Source organism: Xiphias gladius, chromosome 19, assembly GCF_016859285.1.
Source record: "Xiphias gladius isolate SHS-SW01 ecotype Sanya breed wild chromosome 19, ASM1685928v1, whole genome shotgun sequence".
Lineage (NCBI taxonomy): Eukaryota > Metazoa > Chordata > Actinopteri > Istiophoriformes > Xiphiidae > Xiphias > Xiphias gladius.
The window spans coordinates 1529659-1551863 of record NC_053418.1 but is presented as its reverse complement, the minus strand read 5'-3'; the positions used below and the strand labels follow the sequence as shown (position 1 = coordinate 1551863).

The 22205-nt window shown below is 44.9% G+C and overlaps 2 protein-coding genes across 6 annotated transcripts; one reads left to right on the top strand and one right to left on the bottom strand.

Moving 5' to 3' along the window:
• Nucleotides 1-1362: 1362 nt before the first annotated feature.
• Nucleotides 1363-13129, top strand: LOC120805689 (interleukin-6 receptor subunit beta). 2 transcript variants are annotated; one of them, XM_040156155.1, is made up of 15 exons: nt 1363-1938; nt 2451-2555; nt 2978-3104; nt 3308-3441; nt 3544-3674; nt 4605-4764; nt 4962-5038; nt 6347-6569; nt 7812-8000; nt 9171-9269; nt 9369-9509; nt 9842-9967; nt 10758-10842; nt 11166-11247; nt 12485-13129. In XM_040156155.1, exons 1-15 carry the CDS (start codon nt 1866-1868, stop codon nt 13103-13105), a joined length of 2373 nt encoding a protein of 790 aa, XP_040012089.1. In that variant the 5' UTR covers nt 1363-1865; the 3' UTR covers nt 13106-13129. The 2 variants fall into 2 exon arrangements, with proteins under 2 accessions (XP_040012089.1, XP_040012090.1); XM_040156156.1 differs by lacking the exons at nt 1363-1938; nt 2451-2555 and adding an exon at nt 2566-2928 and having other exon boundaries at nt 3007-3104.
• Nucleotides 13130-14528: 1399 nt separating this feature from the next.
• nudt12 (nudix (nucleoside diphosphate linked moiety X)-type motif 12) lies at nt 14529-22013 on the bottom strand. Of its 4 annotated transcripts, none has more exons than XM_040156158.1 (8): nt 21862-22013; nt 20199-20455; nt 19289-19592; nt 17252-17528; nt 16889-17056; nt 15984-16097; nt 15603-15802; nt 14529-14662 (listed from the first exon to the last, which is right to left on the bottom strand). In XM_040156158.1, the coding sequence occupies exons 2-8, from the start codon at nt 20402-20404 to the stop codon at nt 14552-14554; spliced, it is 1380 nt and encodes a 459-aa protein (XP_040012092.1). In that variant the 5' UTR covers nt 20405-20455; nt 21862-22013; the 3' UTR covers nt 14529-14551. The 4 variants fall into 4 exon arrangements, with proteins under 4 accessions (XP_040012092.1, XP_040012091.1, XP_040012093.1 ...); XM_040156157.1 differs by having other exon boundaries at nt 20199-20410; XM_040156159.1 differs by lacking the exon at nt 21862-22013 and adding an exon at nt 21441-21502.
• Nucleotides 22014-22205: the final 192 nt, after the last annotated feature.

Sequence of the window (22205 nt, the reverse complement as noted above, 5' to 3'; positions counted from 1 at the left end):
AGAACAATTGGGTTTTGGTAAATTCTTGTGGTATGCCTTCACTGTGTATGCGCATGTGTGAGAGACAGAGAGAGAGATTGTCAAAGAAGAACCTGTTAACGATCACTGATATAATATTTGCGTGACACATATATAAAAGGAAAAAGAAGTAAATTTAAAAGATGAAATGAGTTCTCCAACCACTGTAGTGACCCTGCGAGGCTCCTTATCCAGCTTTGCCTGACCCAGGTTTTAAACCAAAGTTTTGGACAAGTTAAAATCTGACCTCTTGATGGCGCTAGATGAAAAGCTGAGGAATCGCCAAAGCTGTTGCGGTTCATCCTGAGGGAGACTAGTTTTAGCAATCCATCCAATAGTTGTCGATGTTTCAGTAAAAACCACAATTGTGAACCTGCGGGTGGCGCTAGAGGAAAAGCCAGGGGATCACCAAAGTCAAAAGTTCCATGGCAATTCATCCGTTGGTGGATGTGCTTCATTCTGGACCAGAGAGCCATGTTGCTAGAAAGGCTAAAAAAAAAAAATAAAAAAAAAATAAGAGAGAGTGTGGAAAGGTCATGTTGTTAACGAAGTCAAGCGTTTATCCCGTGTGTGGCATCTGAAAAGCTCAAATTTACATTGGCTGGTTCCAGATGTCTTCGCTTAAACATATTCTTTCATGTACATGTTTATGTTTATGTAATGACTGTTAAGCTTGATAATGGACACAAATTCCCACCGTGAATTAAGACATTCAGAGGAATTCTCGAGGTCCAGGTCTGGTCCACCTACTGACTTTGGTCACGTAGCAAACATCCAGCCCAGCACCTTTTCAGCCTGGACCCGACGACAGTGAGCACATCACAGTACATCGAAGTCCAGAGGTGGTGGGAGGGGTGGTCACAACTCACGGCTCCACTTTGGCCTCAGCTGAACGCCACTAGCATGCTAACGTGCATTGAGCAGGTAACACTGGGAATGTGAGCTTGCAAACACTCCAGTTGGGAGAACAACAGTTGGAAAATTCTCTCTGGTGTTAGCGTTAATCTCAAGGTTTGCTCGCTGGGGCTGACAGAGGGGTCGGTCCTCAGTTTTAGAAGTGTCCTACTGACGTGCCGGACAAGTGGAAATCTCAACCCGTCGGTAGCCTGAGATCAGAAGGCAGAGGATCACCACCAAAGCCGGACCGATAAATTGGCGAAGCTGACGTACTGGCAGGTGAGACCTTGCTGTAGCACGGAGACGGCTAAGACGTGTCTGAGGTCAGTTAGAAGCAGCGTCTCTATTGCAGTTTGTCCACCTGAGAGCACCAACATCCTCAATAATATAATAATAACAATCAAAATATTACAAGTGTATTTTCCCACTGTTGCTAACTATATTCAGGCCATCCCTTATCCCTTATCCCAGGGCCTGGCTGCTGTGTGGCTGAAACCAGAGTAGAGAGAGGGAGGCTTCCCCGAACCGCTCCGTCACAGTGACCTGCTGATGTTAAAATCCTTCTGCCGCCTCTGATTGTTTTCATTATCTGCTTCCACGTGGCTCCATCCTCATGGGAGGCTGTGGGCAAACGGTGTTCGTTCTCCAGGAAAAAAAAAAACTACATTTCAACCCACACACACGTAACATATTGATGGTGTGGGGCAATTTCCTGACAACACCCCACAACTCACACTGCAGAGGAGCGTGCAGAGTTTATCTGCAGGCTTCCTCATCCTCCGCTCAGATCTTCTTAACACATCACACACGTAAATAACACGATCTCTGCAGGGTTTCTATTTGACTCTCGCTCATATAGATGGAAAGTAGTGGATGCAGAAAATAGATGGACGCTTGCGGATGTTTGGAAGGAGCTGATTGTGTGAACACTCTGACCTCTACCAGGTAAGATGGACATCTGGTCTCCTGATTGGAACGTTGCTACCTGGACCTTGCTGAACCTCCTCAGTGTGTTTTCTTACGGTGAGTTGCCTCGAAGCCACATGTTGCATTTAGCTGTTGCTTGAAGGTTGAACCTCACGGGACAGGCTGGGTTTAGGAAAGATCTGGATCGGTCTTGAATTAACTGAACTGATTTCCTAAAGGCAAATTAGAGTCACTTCACGATTGGTGCTTCAGCTTCCGAACGGGGCAAGTTTAACATCAGGCTACCTGTTGTCTTTCATTCTCATCTGAGCAAGGTCTTTCTTGTAGTTTCTTCTGAGGCCATTGGGTTTTTTTTAAGCTGTGAGTTCTTTCAAAGTGACCTCTGCTTGAGGTAGAGGTAAAATAGAGATTCGGACAGTTTAGATTCTCAAGGACCCCAACGTTGGTGAAGTTGCATTCATGTGATCAACTTTAGGGCATTTATTTATCAATCCAAAACCGATACAAGTTGCAGATGCCGCTTTGATGTCCGCAGAACCGTCACGTTTACTGTTGGTGGATTTCTGTCAGTCTGAGTCTTTTTTTTTTCCTGTGTGGTTGTGCATCAGAAGTCACTGTGAAGAATTCTGATCTGAAGAAGTGTAAAGAGGATGAAAAAGTGTGTGTCACTGACCTCAGAGACTGTGGCAATCACCCGCCTTCATCACTACAGAGTGAGTACGCAGAAACAGACGCGCAGCAGTCGGATATCTCGATGTTGGGTTGTTCTCATCATTCTTGGTTTTATCTTGGTTTTATCTTGGTTTTATCTTGTTTTCACGGTTGCTCCTACTTCAGCTTTTCAAAAGAGGTCGACTTCAGTTTAAACCCGGTCAGAAAAATAGCTGTCGACTCATTGGTTCACTCGCTCATTTACTAACAGCCCCGAAGTCCCCAGATCCTCTTTTCCCACCTTGCTGCTGATGTTTTGAAAATTTCAAGAGGTGGCGGAAGTACTCAGATACTTTACTCCAGTAAGAGTATCGATGCCACACTGTAAAAATACTCGGTTACAAGTAAAAGTCCTGCGCTGGCAAAGTAATTTAAGTAAGTAAGTGTGTTGTTAAAACTGGATATTCCTGTGGTTTTGCTGCAGAGACTCAGAACCTGTCCTGTTACTACCAGTTAATAGACACATCCATGTTGAACGGATCCTTGATCTGTGAGGTGAGTCAGGAGTCAAACAGCCACGCTGAGCCTGACGTCTCTCTCATCGTCAGCAGGTAAGCACTGACGAAAAGGAGAAAGAGAACTACTGAAATGAAATCTTTGACTTTATACTCTGCCGATCTACTCGTGTACAATGTACTTGATTTTTTCAATCAAGAAAATCATGTAAATTACACGCTAACTTTAAGCTACTCAAATATCATTCTTTAATGTATGTTTAATGTGTGTTACCTCGTTTATTCTTTTTCTTCTTCAGTATGAATAGAATCTTGTCCTGTGACCGCATCTTCAACAGTGTAGCCTCCTTCAACATAACAGCCAGTATCAAAATCTACATCACCGGGACAGAGAAAAGATCGCCACCTCTTACCTTTAATCCTTCCAATGCAGGTTAGGGGCCCAGACATGTGAGTGTTTGACTTGTGGTCACTTCACTTCCCGGTAGTGTCAGCAGTCCTCTCCTTTTCTCCTTGTCCCCTCTCCTCTCCTCAGTCAAACCCTCTCAGCCCGTATTAATGGTGCTTCGCTCCACCAAGGACTCCGTCGTCGTGTCTTGGAGGAGCACCAGTGACAACAGCTGCCGACTTCGCTACAGAGTCAACAACACTCTGACGTGGTCTCAGGTCAGCATCGAGGACACACAAACAACTGTATATGTTACGTATGAGGACATTACATTGACCGACTGTTGACTTCCCTGGAGGCCAGCCCCAACCTCAACGATGTAGCCGCCAAACGCCAAACCCAACCCTACCACAACCCTGGGCCCAATTTTGACCTTCACCAATAGTCTTTCTGTTGAAAGTCGGCATTTGCTTTATCTAGACCGAGTTGAATTCCTCCCGTCTTTCGCCTGGAAAAAAATATTTGCAGATAAGCGACTTAACAGATGACAGTAGCTGCGTGGCAACATGTCGTGGCAACGGCAGGTCACGTTATCACTTACGTGTCACAGCGGCTGACGACGTTACCGGTGGAAACTGCAAATTTTTGACATTTCTGTGCCTTTTATTTGTGACATGCTGCACGTACAAGGCCTTTAACCCTACAATAAAGCCAACCTCATGGGGACCGTCTTGCCCCCCGGTGGCACGTGCCCCCACATCGTGACCGTGTGAACGGGTTTGCGTCCCCACAACAAGAACACACGCATTCACATATTGAAAAGCGCTTGTCTCATCTGAGCTTTGTTGTTATAGGCTCTTTTCTTTGCTTGAGCGTGGCCCCCGCTTAGGACTTTGGGAGGCATCTTCTTCCAGAGCGAAGGCGAGCCCTCAAAACCAAATCCAATGATGAGAAATCTCTGTTTGGAGGGAGAACAGTGAGCTTAACTTTCACTTTGCAGGGCTAAGGTTTCTAAATTGGACCATCAGCAGGTGAGAGTGTTGAGAAAAGGGCCACAGAAAAAATAGGACACAGCTTTTTGATGGTTGATGGAAACACGGGTTTTTAGGTGACATTTGGAAAACGTGCTCCAAATGCTCTTGATAGAGTCAACTAACACCCAAAGTCCGTCTTTATCTTGCACTCAGCTATCTGTTTTTTGTCTCCAGACTTCAGATTTTGTACCTGTGTCCCGAAATCAGAAGCCGGTCTACACGATCGAGGACCTCCTGCCGTTCACCATCTACAGAGCCGCTGTGGCTTGCAGGGAAAAGTCTGGCATGTGGAGCGACTGGAGCCCTGACGTCACCGTGAGGACGCTGGCCAGAGGTGACGGCTTACATTCAAACAGAGATAAAATTATAGGCCAGGAAAAAACTGAGTGTGTCCCCAAATTATTGAAATACATTCCCACCATACGTGGCACTACAATAGAATACACTACTTCACATTAAACAAGTGTTTTTAAAGAGCTGTGGTTTCGGCGTCGGCTTCAGTTTTTTAATTTTGTGCTTTTCCTTTGCCAGAGCCCTCCAGGGCTCCAGAGGTGTGCTACGGAGTGGAGAAAACAGACTCCGGTGAACGCTTTTATCTCATGTGGAAGGTACACTGGAAGTATTTAGAATAGCCATCTATGAAATTTTCTTCCTTTTCAGTTTCTAAAGATAAGTCAGCTTCTGCAGGTATCACGTCCTCTCTTGACTTATCTTTGACGCTTTGTTTTCTACAGGGAATCTCGGGGACGAGCAACATTCCCTAAAAAAACCGAGTTACAGATTTGATCTTGGCAGCAGCCAAAGTGTCCGAAAAAATATAACGTTTGAAGGGTCCTTTGGTTGAAATATGTCAAAGTGTCTCCTAGGAGGCAGACATTCGTCTCTCAAAGCTTCCGCTGTGTCTGCCCCTGGGAGAAAAGTGCCCGGTTCCTGTTCTGTGCTGCAAAGCCATCAGGCAGTTTCCTCCAAATCCAACCTGATGCCGCAAAGTCTAAGGTCCGACGAACTGGCAAAGACGCCAGAAAAATTCTTGGCATCAGTGTTAATACCGAACGAAAACGATGGTAAAAAAAAATAACTTTTTAAAAAAAACAAAAACGGGAATAAAACAAAACCAAAAAAAAAGTATCATTTGAAAACAAGAACAATGAGAAAATGTTTAACATTTTGAATAAAATCATCTGCTCTTCAGGAGTGGATTTAGCTGTTTGACTGTAACATTGCGCTAATTAGCAGCATTATGAAATGTCATGTCTCCGTCAGTAATGCCGGCAAACGTCACCAGCTGTTGAGCGTAAAATAGCAACAGATGTACGGACCAAATTTGACCCACCATGCGAAAACCGAAACGCCTTGCACAAGAGGCTGCAACAAAACAGCTGGAGCACACTATGGAAACGTGCATAACAAGGTAATCTAACGTAACCTCATCAAGGGCTTTGGATGGAGCATTGCGTTTCAGTTTGGAGTCGAGTGTCGTTTGTGTCGCTGTCTGTAGGCGTGAGGGCTAATGTGAGCGTCGGCCACCCAGATCATCCTCTAGGTGTTCGCTAAACGGACCGTCACCGCGTCGAAGCTGTCCTCCGTTATTAGGCTTCCCCTCACGCTGAACACCGTCGGTCAACGGGATTTTAACGAACCTGTGATAAATAAGAAGGAGCTGTGACAAAAAGGAAAACCCAGACTGAAATGTGTTTAGTTTTTGTTGAAATAAGACAAACAAAATCGAAAGACTAATAGTTGACGACAGTACGTACATTTTTGTACAGAGACTGAGACGGAAACTAAATAAAGGTCATGTGCCAAAATGTAAAGTTCCTGCCGTTGGTTTGATTAGTTTATGTTGAATATACTAAGTCCAAAACTTTTAATGCTTCTGGTATAAACTTTAAGAAAAAAAAGTCTGGTCTCTGCAGGGTCTTGATCTCCATGAGGCTGGAGGTATTATCCTCGGTTACCAGGTGAGCTACGAGCCAGTGAGGGAGCAGCATCTGCGGCACAGATTCACTCAAAACGTCACGGGGTGGAGGATGATCCTGAACGTGGAGGAGGGGACCTGGATCGTCACCGTCGCCGCCTTCAACAGGGCCGGCTACGGACCTGCTGCAAATCTCAGCATTGACACGCAGAGACGGAGCTGTGAGCGGCACGCCGGTTATTACATGTGGTGCCACTTTCACCTCCACCGTTTATAAAGGCTCCACTAGCTGTAATCAGAGGCTTCGTTAATGCCAACAACTGTCGCGTTGCCGGGTTGCGGAGAATCCACCTCCAGCAGGACGCTCTGCTAGCACTCACATTCACTGCCAGACGTTAGCAAGTCATTAACACAGGGTAATGTGTTTCTCAGTTTGTAATAAGCCTTCAGCAAAACGTAGTCAATCACCGATAAATGTTAATAAACAATTAATAAAGGGTTCTGCAATAATCCATCAAGTGCGTAGTTATAAATGTTAATACGCAGTGTATGAATTTTCAGTGGCTTTTGGTCCAGAGGTCCCAAAGCCTTTTTCCAGAGCTGGTCACACAGACCAAGTCTCCCTAATGAGGCAAATAAATATCTAGAGATGAAAGGGCATGACAAGTTTTGGAAGAGGATTCTCCACAGCCTGGCGACCCACAAGTTGTTCGTAATGGAGGAGTTAATTGCAGCTTACAAACCCTTTATAACTGGTGCCTTTTCAGAAAGTGGTACCTTCCATGCTAGTAGTTAAAACGGCTCATTATTTTCAGTGTCCTGTCGACGTGTTGAGGTTTACCAACAAGCAGGGGGTTTCCGAGCAGTTCTGCAAAATGTTATCTGGCAATAACTGCTGCTGGATTTCGCTCTAAATTATCTGCCAGATTACTGAGATAAAAGTCAACAGGCCAGTAAGTTAATGGCCCACAGCACTGGCACGCACGCACGCTCGCGCACACACACACGCACACACACACACACGCACGCACGCACGCACACACAGGCAATCTTCTGTAAAGTTGAGCAGCCTTTAACTTTTAAAAAGATACAAACAAATTTAAAGCTTGTGCTCTCTGTTTATGCAATATCCTGTGTGTGTGCGTGTCTTTGTGTGTGGGTGCGAGCGCGTGTGTGTGTGTGCCAGTCTGTGCGCTTGCATCTGTGTGCTTAGTGTCAGAGAAGGAAGCTACAGGGCAGTCACACAACGTTCGGATAAAACCTCTTGCAACACTGAACGGTGACGGTTTAAATCTGACCAGTTATTTTGCTCAATGTCGAAATCACGATTTAAAACCGTTTGACTGACCTGAAACGTGAATTTGACAAAACCGGGTTCAGATGAGGGACGGACGGGTGCCGGACGGGTGCTGCGCCTGTTCGTTCTTCTCAGTCGCCGATTATCCTGTTGTGGGTTTCCGCAGATCCTCCCCCGGTCAGAAACCTGTGGGTTTCCAGTTCTTTCCCCACTGCCACAGACCTTCTGGTCCAGTGGGAGATCCCCACCGCCCCGCCCGTGACTCGTTTCGAAGTTCAGTGGCACCCCGAGACGCATCCGTCCGCCAGCCGTTGGTCCACGGTGGACGGCTACACCAGCTCCACAGTCATACAAGGTACAGCTGAGTTGGAGTATTGAACTGTGCATTTATTTTTCTGAATTGTCCGTTGGGCTAAATGTTCGGCTGGACCCGAGCGGACGCTTTATCTGTCGGTCAGTGTGAGGACGTCATGAATTCAGCAGGCAGTTATACTGTTGACACCATTCCTGCGGCAGGGCAGTATGTGTTTCTGAATGTGTAAGGACTTTGGCTTTTGTGTGTCGCGAACAGGTTGAAAAACAAAAGTAAAAGTTATAAAGTATATACAGATTTTTCAGTTAAGAGTTATTCCTCATGAACCATTCGAAACCCAGATCCAATGGCTAAACAAACTTTTGATCAAGAATAAGTATGGTGATATTCAACAAATCCCATGAATAGATCAAAACCAGCAAAGAACTAACTAAAAACAAGTGTGTGTGTGTGTGTGTGTGTGTGTGTGTGTGTGTGTGTGTGTGTGTGTGTGTGTGTGTGTGTGTGTGTGTGTGTGTGTGTGTGTGTGTGTGAGAAATGTCTGATTCCTCTGAGTCACAGAGCTCCGCTGTTTCCAGAATCCATTAAAAGCACATCAGTGAGTCACACTATTGCACTGGGTGAAACATTCCTTCTCCACCATCCACACACACACACCCTTGACTCAGTCCCACACACACACACCATGCTGCCCCAAATACTAACTAGAGCGCCAAATGTGGATTAATCCACTGCTGAAAGTAGTCCCAAGTAGTCACAAATGCACCGTTTCCTCCTGTTTGTTGAATTACAAACTACATTGAGCAGCTGCTTTCTTTTTTTTTTTTTTTTTTTGTCTTTGTCCGTCTTTTTAAAAAATGAAACTATATATTTGTGAGTGTGTTTTTCACGCCTCAAAATTGAATGCTGGACCGCGCATATCCAATGAAAGATAGGCACTGTCCTCTGCGCTGTAACACCATCTACAAACTGATCTGTCACATGACAGCCATGCGGTTATTCTGTTCATCATCAGATCCTGATTGTCGGATTTTTGTTCAGTTGCTCGCAGTTCACAGCAAAAGCCTTCCAGCAGAGAAATGTGATTATCGGTAGCTGGGCTTTTACTCTGAAAGGGCTGCGAAACAAAGAGGCCAATTAAGAGAATCACTGGAGTCCAGGTTGGGTGGTAGAGCACACGCAGGGTCTTCTAACTGTGTGGCGTGTTTGCAGATGTTGACCGGGACGAGTCCTACGTGATCAGGGTGTTCCCCGTCTACGAGCAGCAGTGTGGATCTCCTCGGTCCATGTCTGCCAGTCTGCTGCAGGGAGGTAAACAGGAACTCCTCACAACGTTATTTGTCAATAAATGGATTTGAACGTGAGACGTAAACGGTGTCCTCTGGCTGTTTGTTTTTTTTTTTTTCTCAGCTCTGGTGGAGGCCGTCAGGCTGAAGGCCGTTAACGTGACCAAAACACTGGTGACGGCTGTGTGGGCGTGGCAGAACAAGTCCTGGCCAATCAGAGTGAACAGATACGCGGTGACGCTGAAGGAAAACTCAGGGGGACAAAGTAGGGTGACGGAGTTTTCCCCTGGGATGCGTCGCCCCATTAGTCTCTGATTTAAAAATAAACTGGAGAATTTAGCCAATAAGAACACATTTTATCTTTATAGCGAATTATTTGTCACATCACTGAGCAATTTAAGCAAAACTCGTAGTGTTTAAGAATATTAACAAGAATATATTATTTTAATGTGAAATCCCACTTCAATTTCTTGCCAAAACACAGGGGTTTTTTTTCATATAAAAAGTAATGATGGTTACGCTGGTGAAGAGTATATTTGATGGGACGTTTAGAGATTTGGAAACCGGTCTTTTCAATCATCTGCACGACTATTCCAGCTCTGTCCGTGTGGCCGGACCAACAGCGGCACACCTTTACCAACCTGAAACCTGGCACCGAGTATTCTCTGCTCCTGCTGGCCGACAACGAATCCAGACACATCGTCTCCGTCAGAACACACTTCGGTGAGTTTCACCAGCCGCTCCGGAGCACGGTCTTACATCACGAATTGAAACCCAGCGTCCACGTGAGAGCGCCAGCAGACAGATCTAGCGAAGAGGTGGGAGGCCGCTCAGCGAGGTCCGATCAGTCCCGGGATTTGGTATTAATGAGCAGTATATGAGCATTGATCCGATGGTTTATAACCGGCTAGAATGTAGTGCTAAGCAGAGCAAAGTGTTTATTGATGCGTCTGTCAACCACTTCATCTCCTCCACCCATAAGCAGAGGCTGCTGTACTAACAGATAACGAATCACAATGTAGTAAAATACAGTTGTAATCATAGAAAGCATTTCCTCATAGTAGAAGTTGTGATTGTTGACAAATACTCTAAATACTCCTTAACTATATTACAGTGTGTATTATTAAATGATTATATTCTGCTTCTAAATGCTAAATAGGAGGAGTTGAAGTAAAGAGTTAGCAGATTGTCTGGTGTTCAAACAGCAAAAATGTTTTCTCATTTTCTTTGGGTTTGAGAACAGGACTTTTCAGCCTTTTATAACTGTAATTTTGGCACGATGTTGGTTAGGTACTCGTATTTTAAAGCATAAGCACGGCCTGGAAAATGATTTCTGAACCGTGGAAATCTCTGGAATGATGGCTCAGTCACCGGTCAACATGACATACTAAAATAAATGAACAAAATCTGGTGCAGAAACACATCAGCTGGAACTGTCGCTGGCGTAAAAACATTTACAAACCCTTTGATTCTGGTTTCGAAAGAAGTGAGCGTGGATGTGCTTCCTTTTCAGACGAGGTCCCGGTGGTGGCCACGGTGACTCCTCTCCTGCTGATAGCTCTCACTGTGGGGATCATCTGCATCCTGTCCAGGACTGTGTGAGTCCACGCGCCAGTAAATCACGCAGGAATGTAACCTGCTGTCCGTTTAACGTGGCTGGTGATTGGTTGGATCACGTGGGAGGGAGGAGCTTTGGTTTTGCCACATTATGTCGCTCAGCATGAGCGTCTCGCTGTCGTTTGGCCTGCAGCCCAAACAACTTCTGGAACGTAGGAAAATGTCAAGAACGACGACTACAATACGTTGAAAAGATCATCGAGACATACGTTTTGTTTCTAAAATATCAGATCAAAAATATTCCTCGAAAAAATGTTACTTTCTTGCTCCAGCTGCCAAATTAAATTTCCTCTGCACTGCGCAGGTACAAGTCGTACTTCTTCCCCCCCATCTCCAGCCCTTGGTGCAGTACGGCAGGACAGTGGGCGATGGACCCAAACCACCAGGTAATCTGGTTTTCACAGCTTTTACATCTGGGTTTGCTCACGAAGTGGCGCTTACTGCCGAGTTTCCAGGTGATTTACCTACAAGTTAGGAGACGTTCTGCTCACAGCCGGACTTAAAGACAGCTGGTTCACATGACACGACCAGTTTTAGTCTCAAGGCATTTTTTTCTTCAGAGAAAATTCAATTCCGCCTCTGCACTGCTCTTCCCAGAGCAGTGCACTACTACTACTAATCATGATGATGATAATAATAAGACTAATAATCTTAATCATTATCTCTGATTTCAAACTTTTGCTTTTGAGGATTGAGCCCCCTCTGTACAGTACAGGCCAGTGTGGAGCGTGTTGATTCATTATCACCTGTCCGTAACATTTCACATTTGTTGGGTTTAATGTGATTGAAGCCGTTATCTGTTTTAGTATTATTTTGCAAACTTGCACAATGTGGATTATTCTAAGTGGTCGTTAGTGGAGGTTATTGCCAGACTCTGTGAGGCATTAGCCTCTTAAAAACTTGATTTTCCTCCTTTGTTTTGTTTTTTTAAGTTTCTTTCTGGCCTTGGAAATAGTAGTTTGACGCAAGAATTCTGACTCAAAGTCACCTCCTAGCTTTTTCCAGAGCTTTCAATTTTATCGCACAGTCTTCATCAGTGTGAGATAAATCTGAAAACTATGGAAAATGCCAGCAAATGGTCCTTGAGTTGGGATTGTCTTACCAAACTTTGTTTCAACTCCTCACTGAAGGTACGTGATGTTTACAGTTGGTAAAATATTCAGAAATGCCATGTTATTTTATGGCCGCACCGTTCAGTTAAATAGAAAACGTGCAAGATTTTCCGTGACAGGTTTGGTATCTTTGTAAACTTTGGGGATCTCCACTGGAGGACTTAAATGAACAAATCCCGGATGCAGTCTGGCAGAAAATTGTGATGGACCCTACATGTGACAGATGTAAGCAAGCTCCAGCAAGTCTATTGCATGCGTTCTAGACATGTCCGGATACCTGTTATTAGACTGGACACAGTGTACTGATTTATTTGGTAGATTGGTTGTAGACTGTGAAAATCTTCAACAAAAAGACCTAGAACTTAAAAATAAATTCCCGTGTGTTGCAGCATGTGTCTGTAATGACCCCAGCGCACCAGACAGTTCCTGTCTTCCAGAAATCTAAACTTTTCTTCATCCATACACAAGTTTTGTTCCTGGTTAAAATCCCATCATTTATTCCCTTGAACAGAAATTTGCAGAGAGAAACATCCTGGACATCACAGACTTCCAGGTGCCAGATATACTCAGAGAGAAAAGTGTCATCGCGGTCGAACCAAAGACTCTGCCTTCATCAGAAGAGGACGTACACGAAGACAGCTCTCTGCTGCCGCCCAGTCACCTGGTCGTCAAACTTTCAGCTCTCAGACTGGACACAGAGTACGTTTCTGATTCTCCAGTAACCGCAGCGCACCAACCCCAGTCCCACCATCCTGACAGAGTTTCCATGTCTGAGGAGGGCAGAGAGGCCGACGCTGCTCTGCTGCCTAAGATCAACCAAGCTAACAGTCGGTTTCCTCAGAAAGAGGAAGAGAACTGGCGGCTTCGCCATTGCCAGACATCTCACCAGAGCGCTGTAAAATGTCATTTTCATGAACTCGTGGCTAACGCTGATAGTCCCTGTGTTTGTGGGATGACCAGTGACGCACAGTATGTTCTCAACTCTTCCTTTCAGGGGAAAATGGATGTCGAAACTGAGACTGAAGTGACGGGCTGTTCCTATCTGATCTGTGAGGGTGATTATATCGCAAACAGCTGCTTTACTGCAAAAACTGCAGATGAGGACGGAGACATTGTCAGTATCGCATGCTAGGTCGTCGACATAGTTGAAAAAAAACAAGACCAAAAGGCTGTAGCCAAGCTAGCTGGCTCTAACAATCATTACATCTAAGACTCAAGCTCATGTCTGTTCACATCCACTCACGTCTTTTTGTTTTCTTTTTGACTATTTAATCTGGACACGCTGTCGGTCTAAAATAGACTTTGTCAGCCTCAGTTGTACTTAAAAATCAGCATTTGCTCAGGATAGGATGATAGAATAGGATGCTAACGAGCCTACAGTTAGCATGTTGAGACTCACGTAAACAGCTATTACTGTTTTAATATAGAGCTAACATAATCTTTGATGCTAGCGTGTTAGCATGATTATCATTGCATCTTGCATACAGCGGATGTACTCGTGGCCAAGTGATTTGATTCCAGCTCGGGACCTTACGTTGCAGAAACAGCAACAACAAGACACGCATACAGTTTGCATATTTGCTTATGTTTGATATGTAATGTTTATCATATTAGCATGTTAAAATGCATATATTTACAATATTATCATGTCTGTCAAAATGTGGTCGTGGACAAGGAGAGTTACAGATATTAAGCAATTTAATTTCCAATTAATTTCAGTTTAAGTTTCGCTAATTATGATTAAATACACGCAATACCTTTTTATTAAATTACTTCAAAGTCTTTGCTACATATATTATATGAGTGGTCAGGCATGGATGTAAACTGCAACTTGCTTGTTTGGCAGAGGCGTGCAACCGCGAGGCCGTAATTCTAGCGTTGATCTTGGATACCGCATTAAATTACATTTAACAGATGTATAGTACAACAATTCCCTATTACAATAGTAATAGGGAATTGTTTAATGTGACAGTATAGCCGCATTTTCAAAGTGATAAAAAAAACAATGCTGACTCGCGTTCAGCTGTTCAACATAAATATCCCGACTTTAATTGAAATTAGAGGGTTTTTTTTGGGGGGGGGGGTTTTAAACGGTGGCTTTGACATGCCTTCAAATTTTGCTTCAAAAATAAAATGTTGCTTTTGTTACGCTGTAGGTGTCTGTGGGGTTGACGTAACTTATCTGAACTCTTTACCTTTTATTTGATCCTTCATCACACACAGTCTCTGAGTGTAAGTTCAAACCTGACAGCTGAAGTGTCTGTTGCTTTCAAGTAAGAGTCTATTGTTCGAGATCTTTCTTATTTTTGTACACCTCTGTCTCACCTTTGCCTTTGACTGTAGATGTTGTAATGGCTGTCTCATCCACATTCAAGCAGTGAATTCAGATGATCGGAAGTCATTTAACAGTGAATGCAACCTGAAAGCGATTCCCTCGACTTACAGCTGGTTTGTCGTAACAAGGCAGCAACCAGTTCAGACAACTGCTGCTGTTTCGTTTTTTTTTTTTTTTTTTTAAGACCCATCTGACCCAGGTCTGCCTCGGCTGGCTGGGAGGTCACGTGCCAAAGGCTGGAGGTCAGAGGTTAGAGTTCATACTGATCCAGTGTCTGATCAGCTGGTGGGCAATGGTCTGTCTGGGAGGGATGGTGAAGGCTGGACGGGTTCCTCTGAACATGGAGTCAATCACCTAAACAAACAAAAAAAAGGTTTCTGTCCTTAATTTCAGGTAATTTTCATAAAGATCTCTGTCCTCATCGAAACGAAATCTTTGGTTGTTTTTTTTTACTCGCTATTGGTCAGAAAACATTGTAAACCTCTGCTCCGTCTCAAATGTCGTCGACGGTTGACTGCCATATAGCCCATGTCCCTGTATGAGAAGGTTAACGTGATGCTTCTCCAACACTGCCATTTTGTGGATGGACAGACCAGACAGAGAAAGATTTTCACATTTAGCAAGCGACGGGACAAACTGAGTTCTGCAGAACAGGTTGTCTGTTAAATTTGTAGAATGTGTTCATATTGTCGTTAAGTTGATAATATGAGAAAACTGTAAAAGGATTCGGGTAAAGACTTTTTTTTTTTACACTTCAGATAGAGCTGAAAGACAAATCTCAGCCTCAACTTTCTCTAAACATCTTTTTTTCTCTTTATCAAAATTACAGAAAACAAATTGAGTATATCTCATGATCATATTTTTATTATCATATTATCATTTTTATTATCACTTTTCTTACTAATATAGTTTCATTTTGCATTTAAAATAATACAATCTGTATTATGCATCATACCATTATGTTTTACTGTATCTTATTTACATCATGTTAATTGTTAGAATCACTGGTTGAAAATACACAGTGTTATATACTCTGTAAATGTAACCATGTTAATTAACTGATAATAAACTCATTGATTACAAGTGACAGCCTGAGTCAACACTATCCACTGATGAAGGCAATGAGATATAGCCGAAAGCTCCATTGAGTGGAACTTGCGCTAAAAATTTCCCAGGTCTGTAACGAACCTTCAAGCTCAAATTATTATTTAAATAGTTGTCATCACTAGTAGCAGTATTGAAACTACCTATTGGTATTCGTGCTAATAGTCGAATGTGTGGTTTAGGGTTGTACCTGTTGCCGTGGGAACCATCGAGCCTCCTCGATCTCGTTCTCGTCCACTCTGATGTCCGTTGATACGGCGACAGCGAGGCAGCCGATCATGAGGTTGGAGGGCATCGGCCAGGGCTGGCAGGAGACGTACTGAACCGGTCCGACCTTCACGCCGCTCTCCTCCTCCACCTCCCTCCTCACCGCCTCCTCGATCGTCTCCCCTGCAGGAACATGAGGGGAGACGAGGTCACATTACGAGGACTCGCCTCTAATTTGGGCTTGGTTTTTTGGAAAGGTTTGGGTAAGGTCAAAGTTTAGGCATTTAGCAGTTACGGTTAGGGTTTCGGTAACTTTTGGGAAATTCACGTGGGACAATGCAATGTGTGTGTTTGTGGTAGTTACCGGGCTCTATGAATCCAGCCAGACAGGAGAACAGGCCAGCTGGGAATATCTTCTTCCTTCCCAATAAACACTGGTTTCCATCAGGGTGGATCACCAGCATGATGACCACTGGGTCTGAAAACACACAGAGGACAGAGGAGCTGTATTTACACACAAAAGATATTCAATTCTTTCACTACCACTGTATTTATTATCATAGCCTCCAGTTACAGCTAATCTTCAAACCTTTTAGCAGTTCTAACAGTTGTCCCAATAACATTTAATCATGTTTGTCCCATCTCCACACAGAATCTCTGGAGCTCAGCCCCAGTGACCATCGGGGTCTTGGTCACCTCTTTTACCAAGGCCCTTCTCCCCCGACTGCTCAGATGGCTGGGCGGCCAGCTCTTGGAAGAGTCCTGGCTGTTCCAATCCTCTTCCACCGAAGGATTATGGAGGCCACTGTGCTCTTGGAAACCTTCAACGCAGCAGGATTGTTTTGTAGCCTTCCCCTCCTCTGTGCCTCGACACAATCCGGTCTCTGAGCTCTGCAGGCAGTTCCTTGGACCTCATGGCTTGGTTTTTGCTCTGATACACATTGTCAGCTGAGAGAGCTCCAAATCACGTCCAATCAATTGAATTGACCACAGGTGGACTCAAATAATGGTGCAGAAAAATCTCAAATCATCCCGCCACCCACAGCCACCACAATATCCTCGAGCAGAGAAAAAATATTCACTGTTTTCCACCTGAAAATGTCAAATGCTCACTTGTGTACATCAGCACTGAAATGTCAACTGAATTCAAATACGTACTTTCACAAGTGATTTTGTTTCTTGAACGCAACTTATATCCTGCAGGCTTCTACACTCAGCATTAACATCATATACCGAGAGCAGACAGGGAACGTGGGTGGTGCTTCGTACCGACTCGTGGGTAGCTGGTGTTGTGAACGCCCCGCAGGCTTCTGCAGTCGGAGTTCAGGCAGCTCCTCTTGTACCCTCCCTCCTCCAGCTTGGTGCTGCTGCCACACGTCGGACAGAAGCTGTAGCGGCTGTGCCAGGCCAACACCGATCGAGCCTGAGCCACCACTCCTGGGGGACCGAGAGAGGGAACCAAGTTGGTTAGCTGATTTTAAAATATTTATAAAATACGGAAGTCTTATAAAATGAGTTGTTCTGGTTGAGATGCAAGAAAGAAAGATGTAAAAAAGCAGCTCTGCGTCTGGACATGTTTGTATAAATGACAACTAATAAACAATAACTAAGGAAATACTGTATCTTCCTCACCGGCCTCTTGCTCGTTGAATTTCAGCAGGTCTCTGTTGGGCGTCTTCGGGAAGGAGCAGTTCTTCTCTTTACAGCGTTTCAGAAGTTCAGCTGCATCTTCATCTGTGCCAATGGCAAACCAAGCGGGAGCCCCCTGAACACCCTCCTCTGTCTGAGAGGAGGTGGTGGAGGAGGCTTTTTCCCTCTTGTCCACTCCTAGGAATATGAGCACAGTCGCAGGTTTCTGGAGAAGGTCTTTAACCGCCTCATATCTGAACCGACACAGCTCGGTCTCAGCCTGTTGGGAGTCAGAATCACAACCATGTCACTTAAACTAGCTGCTGGCTGCAGGGTAAAAACATCTCTGTTCTTCTGTTACTTAGTTTCCGTTTCAGTTAGGTGGTGACTTTCAGTTTTCCAGAAATCTTGTAGGTGACAACAATCAAACTGCGTCTGTTCAGGTATGACAATACAAACCTGCTTCTTTATGCAGATGATATGTTACTTTACTGTTCAAACCAATCCCTTTGCTAACCTGTTGAAAAACGTGATTTAACTTATTTAGCGCAAGCTTTTTAACTTCATATTAAACCCATCGGAATTTACATCGGTGTATTTTGGAAAACTGCACATTTGTTTTGCACGTACATATTTTACGGACATGGCAAGAAAAAAATTCAACCATCCTGTCTGTACCATAACTAGTCCACAAGGTGTTCCCATTGAAAAAGTGTCTGTATACAAGTATTTGGTTTGAGTTTGAGGGTTCATTCTTGACCGTGTAACTAAAAGTTTAAAAAAATATGTATATATTGTTTTGATAACAACTACACCATCTACATGTCAACTCAGTAAACTCCATCCTCTGATAACAGCCATGAAATATGACTAAAAGCTTCAGAAAAACAAAGTAAGAGGACCTTAGGAGAAGGGTTTTTTTTTTTTGTCAAACAAGTATATGAGTATTTGGATAAACGGTAGTTAAACTTTCAAAGCTCAAAAGAACTTACTGGTTAAAAACGAGGAAATTAATTTGTTTGTTATTTTGTAAGATAGATTGTTGTCTGTTTCAGACCAAAGGAATGTTAGAATCACACATTCATCTTCCTCAGTGTTTAAGTCCTTGCATGCTAATTATCACTTAAATGATTCCTTCAGTCCTTGTGTTCTTGAAAAAGTCGACCGTCATTCTCCAAATGTTACATTTTCGTTTGACATCGCTTCATTTACAAGGCACTCTTCCAGAAATGTCCTTTTTAATACCACATAGAATTCGATTTAATACCCTTTTCCCTGTCAAAAAGGTCAAAGAATGACGGAAAATCAGAAAATAAAATGATGTATTTTCTACTATATCTTTTAAGCGTGTGAATCGATTGATATTTATATCATGTTTTTGTTAGTACTCCCCAGCTGAACACAACAATAATTCTCAGTCATATAATCAGTCAATTAATGTGACCGGGACCAAGATAAGGGGCAGACAATTCATGGGTAGATTAACCGATTAAAAAATAATTAAGTTTTTGCAAAAATTGACACTTGCCCATTATGAGTCAATGACATCGCCAGCTACTGTGGTTATCAGTAATAGTAATAATAATAGTCCTAATGAATAATGGAATTACATGATAACTCAATTAAAATGCCTCCAGCATGCACGCCGGCTCTACTGTAGAACATCTCCCTATAACCTGCAACCACTCTCTAAAAAAAATGGTGTAACTAACATCACTGACCACACCAGGCAGGACAAAAATATTTAAAAACCTTTGTAGATAAAATATGAGACGTTTTAATACTTTCTCGGGTCTGTGTTTGAGGGAACTGAATCCAGTGTTTTTTAAGTTTCTTCAAGACCTGCAGCTTCCCTTTACTACCGAGAGTCAACTTCAGTGTTGACAGTATTCCGCTCGGTGTTGCTAATACCAGGCGGACTTTACCAAAAACTCAGTAAACTCATCGTGATTGGTTTTCAGACGCGTACAAAGATGTGCGCGCTCAGCTTCAGCAGCTTCAGCGCAACAGTGTCCGTGACTCTAGCCTTCAGTCACGTACCCCTGTGCTGTCGTCCTCCTGGGAGCTGCTGACCATGGGGCTGAGGTTGGAGAACAGGAGGTAGACTGTGTCCGGGTCACTCTGTCTGGCCTCCAACCACACCTTGTCCGTCCTCTTCCCGCTCAGCCGGTCCAGCGTCTCCCTGCTGAAGTAGTTTTCCTGCTGGCTGAGGTCGGAGCCCGGCAGGACTCGCTGGCAGCCGTCGTCAGTCCGGCCCAGCAGGTTGGCGATGTGTCCGTGGCCCCAGAACTTGGCGACATCGTAGGCGGTCTGTGACGAATTGTTCACGGAGTACTTGTCACAGCTTGAAGACAGAATACAGAAAAGAGGTTAGAGATTTCAGGAGTCCATCTCTCCAAGGGCGTGGGTTTTGTTTCAGAAGTGGGGGGACATACTGAAGTCCGGGCTTTTATTTTTCATCATGTAAACTGACTGACATTTTTTAATATTAAATCAACAAATGGCTTTATCTAATATAGCAGAGGTCATTTATGAAAAAACCGACCATCAGACCCAGTCTTAGCCTCTATTAGCCCGTAGCTTTAGCCTTCTTTAGCTCCTGTTTTAGCCTCTTTCAGCCTGCATTTTTTTGTTTCCCTCCAGTGGGATGATCATGTTGCTCTGTTTCTGCTGGACTCGGGCATGGCCGGCTCTTTGCTAACATGTTCACCAGAACAGTTTATACAGGTGGTATCATAGCTGAGGTGACAGTATGTCAGGGCTGTGTCTCTGTCCACTGCTTTTGGATTTCGTCTGTCCCCTAGTGGCTAAAGCGGATTAATGCAGCTTTACTCTTAGACCTCTTAGATCTCAATCACTGACATACCAGTGACTTTAAAGATCGATTTAACAAAATGTTGCTGTGTACCCAACCCCACCGCCCTCATGACACAAAGAGAACCGGTTGTACCCGTGTGACAGCAGCGCCTCCGCCACACCGTAGTGTCCGTTGCGAGCGGCGAGCATCAGCGCCGTCCAGCCGCTGCATCCCGTCCGGTTGACGAGCGAGGGGACTCGGGACAGCAGCGCGGCCACCTGGGTCAGATCTCCTCTGGCCGCAGCGTCCAGAAACTTCTCCACCAGCTCCTCCTTTGCGCTCAGCTGGAGGCTCGTCATTGCCGCCTGCCCGGACACCGAGGATGAACCCCCGCGTTAATAAACCAGGATCTGGACACAGTTATCTGGTGTGTTTATTTGGTTCGACCGGGCAGTTGACGGCTGATTTCTGATTTATTCCAGCTCGTCAGATCTAATCTGGGTCTCAGCTAGTGTCTGCACAGTCAACCAGATACATGAAACATGAAAAATCAAAATCATTTTGAAAAAACTGTTGGATCCATGGACACGGTATTTCTGAAGTCATGGCCATGGCTGAGAATGTAGCTCAGTTTGGATTTGAGAAATCAAAGGTGTGAACCTGTCTTGGCCTGTCGAAGGGGAAACTACCCGACAGCCTACACAAGTGGAGCCGACACCAGGAGTCGATCGATCGACGGGAAATTCATCGGTATTGGTATTTTGACAATAGCGTGCGTCAATTTTCACACGGAATTTCTGAGCAGTTCGCGGTTCCTGCTTCTTAAACGGGAAGGTTTGCTGTTTGCTCCTCGTAGTCGTTTTAATGACTTCGACCACAAAACAAGACGGATGGTGTCGCTCTGGGCTCCTGCATCGATCGAAGTAAAATAAAATAAAAAACCAAATAGTCACCAGCTGCAGCCTCATGCGAAACGGTTGAAATTGAGCTAAAACTCAGCCGGCTTCAACACTACAATGCGTGTAGGCGTGAATGCACCGGTAGCGATCATCTAATGATGAGATGTGTAAAACCAGAGTATTTCTCTGCACTGAGGACTTTTACCTTTGTTGCTTTAAGTGCATTTAGCTGATAATACTCACAATAATACTTTGCTTAAGATACTTTTTCAGAGCAGCACTTTTACTTGTAACGGAGTACTTTTCCAGTGTGGTATCAGTACTTTCACTTGAGTAAAGTATCCGAGTACTTTCTCCGCCACTGATCATCCGTGACTGGACTCGGTGCCCCTTTTATTTGTCTTCCGGGTGTGTGTGCGTGTGTGTGAGAAGGGGCCCTCCCTCTCGTCCTCTCATTGGTGCAAACAGCTGTCAATCGATCTCGCGCTGTGCCTACCTAATCACGCGCTGTTACAAAACGTCCACGTAACACCTCGAAAAACACGTGCGTTTCGGTGGTCACACTGTCGCGATGATGATGATGGTGATGATGATGAAGTCGGGCAGGTGTCGGTGCGGACGCCCGGAGACCGGTACCGGAGCCCCCCGAGACCCGCACCGGTCTGCGGCCGAGAGGTCACTGCAGCGGCAGGTAGCCACTGTAGGAACGGTCACACCTGGAAATTAAACAGACATCTGCCTCAACATCTGCCACCAGCAAACTGAGGGGGACCGACGAGTTAAAGGGGGGTCGTACAGTCCTCTGAACCGGCTCTCCGGTTGCGCCGCTGCGCCGGGACGCTTTACCGGGTAGTCCCGACTCATTCCCGATCGTTTCGGCAGCAGCAGCTTCAGGTGAAATGTCGTGAAAGTCTCACCTTGTCCCCGGGTCCGCGCCGCGTCGCCTCAGTCCGGGACGCAGGTTTGTCTCTTCTGCTGCCTCGAAGGCGACGCGCTGCGTTCAAGAGCAACGAGGACCGTCCCCGGAGCTGCGCTGCCTTCAGGTGCTCCGTAAAGCTCAGAGGCCAGAGCTGCCGTCCCGGTCAAGAAGGTCGGGAGAGAAAAAACAAAGCCCGCCCACCGCCTCGTCAGACCCGGGGCTGCGGGGCCGACATTCAACGAGCCGGCCCCTGAAGCACCTGTCCCGGGACTGTCCCGCGCTTCTGCGGAAGTTTTGAAACGATTCGGAGGAACGTTGAGGTTCCAGCGAGGAGCAGCTCGC

What these genes read in the sequence shown, in the direction of transcription:
- LOC120805689 (XM_040156155.1), top strand. Translation starts at nt 1,866, where the DNA reads ATGGACATCTGGTCTCCTGATTGGAACGTTGCTACCTGGACCTTGCTG. An exon ending in CCCGCCTTCATCACTACAGA is followed by an intron (nt 2,556 to 2,977) that starts GTGAGTACGCAG and finishes GTTTTGCTGCAG; the next exon opens with AGACTCAGAACCTGTCCTGT. An exon ending in TGACACGCAGAGACGGAGCT is followed by an intron (nt 6,570 to 7,811) that starts GTGAGCGGCACG and finishes GGGTTTCCGCAG; the next exon opens with ATCCTCCCCCGGTCAGAAAC.
- nudt12 (XM_040156158.1), bottom strand. Translation starts at nt 20,404, where the DNA reads ATGACGAGCCTCCAGCTGAGCGCAAAGGAGGAGCTGGTGGAGAAGTTT. An exon ending in CACCAGCTACCCACGAGTCG is followed by an intron (nt 16,098 to 16,888) that starts GTACGAAGCACC and finishes GTGTGTTTTCAG; the next exon opens with ACCCAGTGGTCATCATGCTG. An exon ending in GATGGTTCCCACGGCAACAG is followed by an intron (nt 14,663 to 15,602) that starts GTACAACCCTAA and finishes TTGTTTGTTTAG; the next exon opens with GTGATTGACTCCATGTTCAG.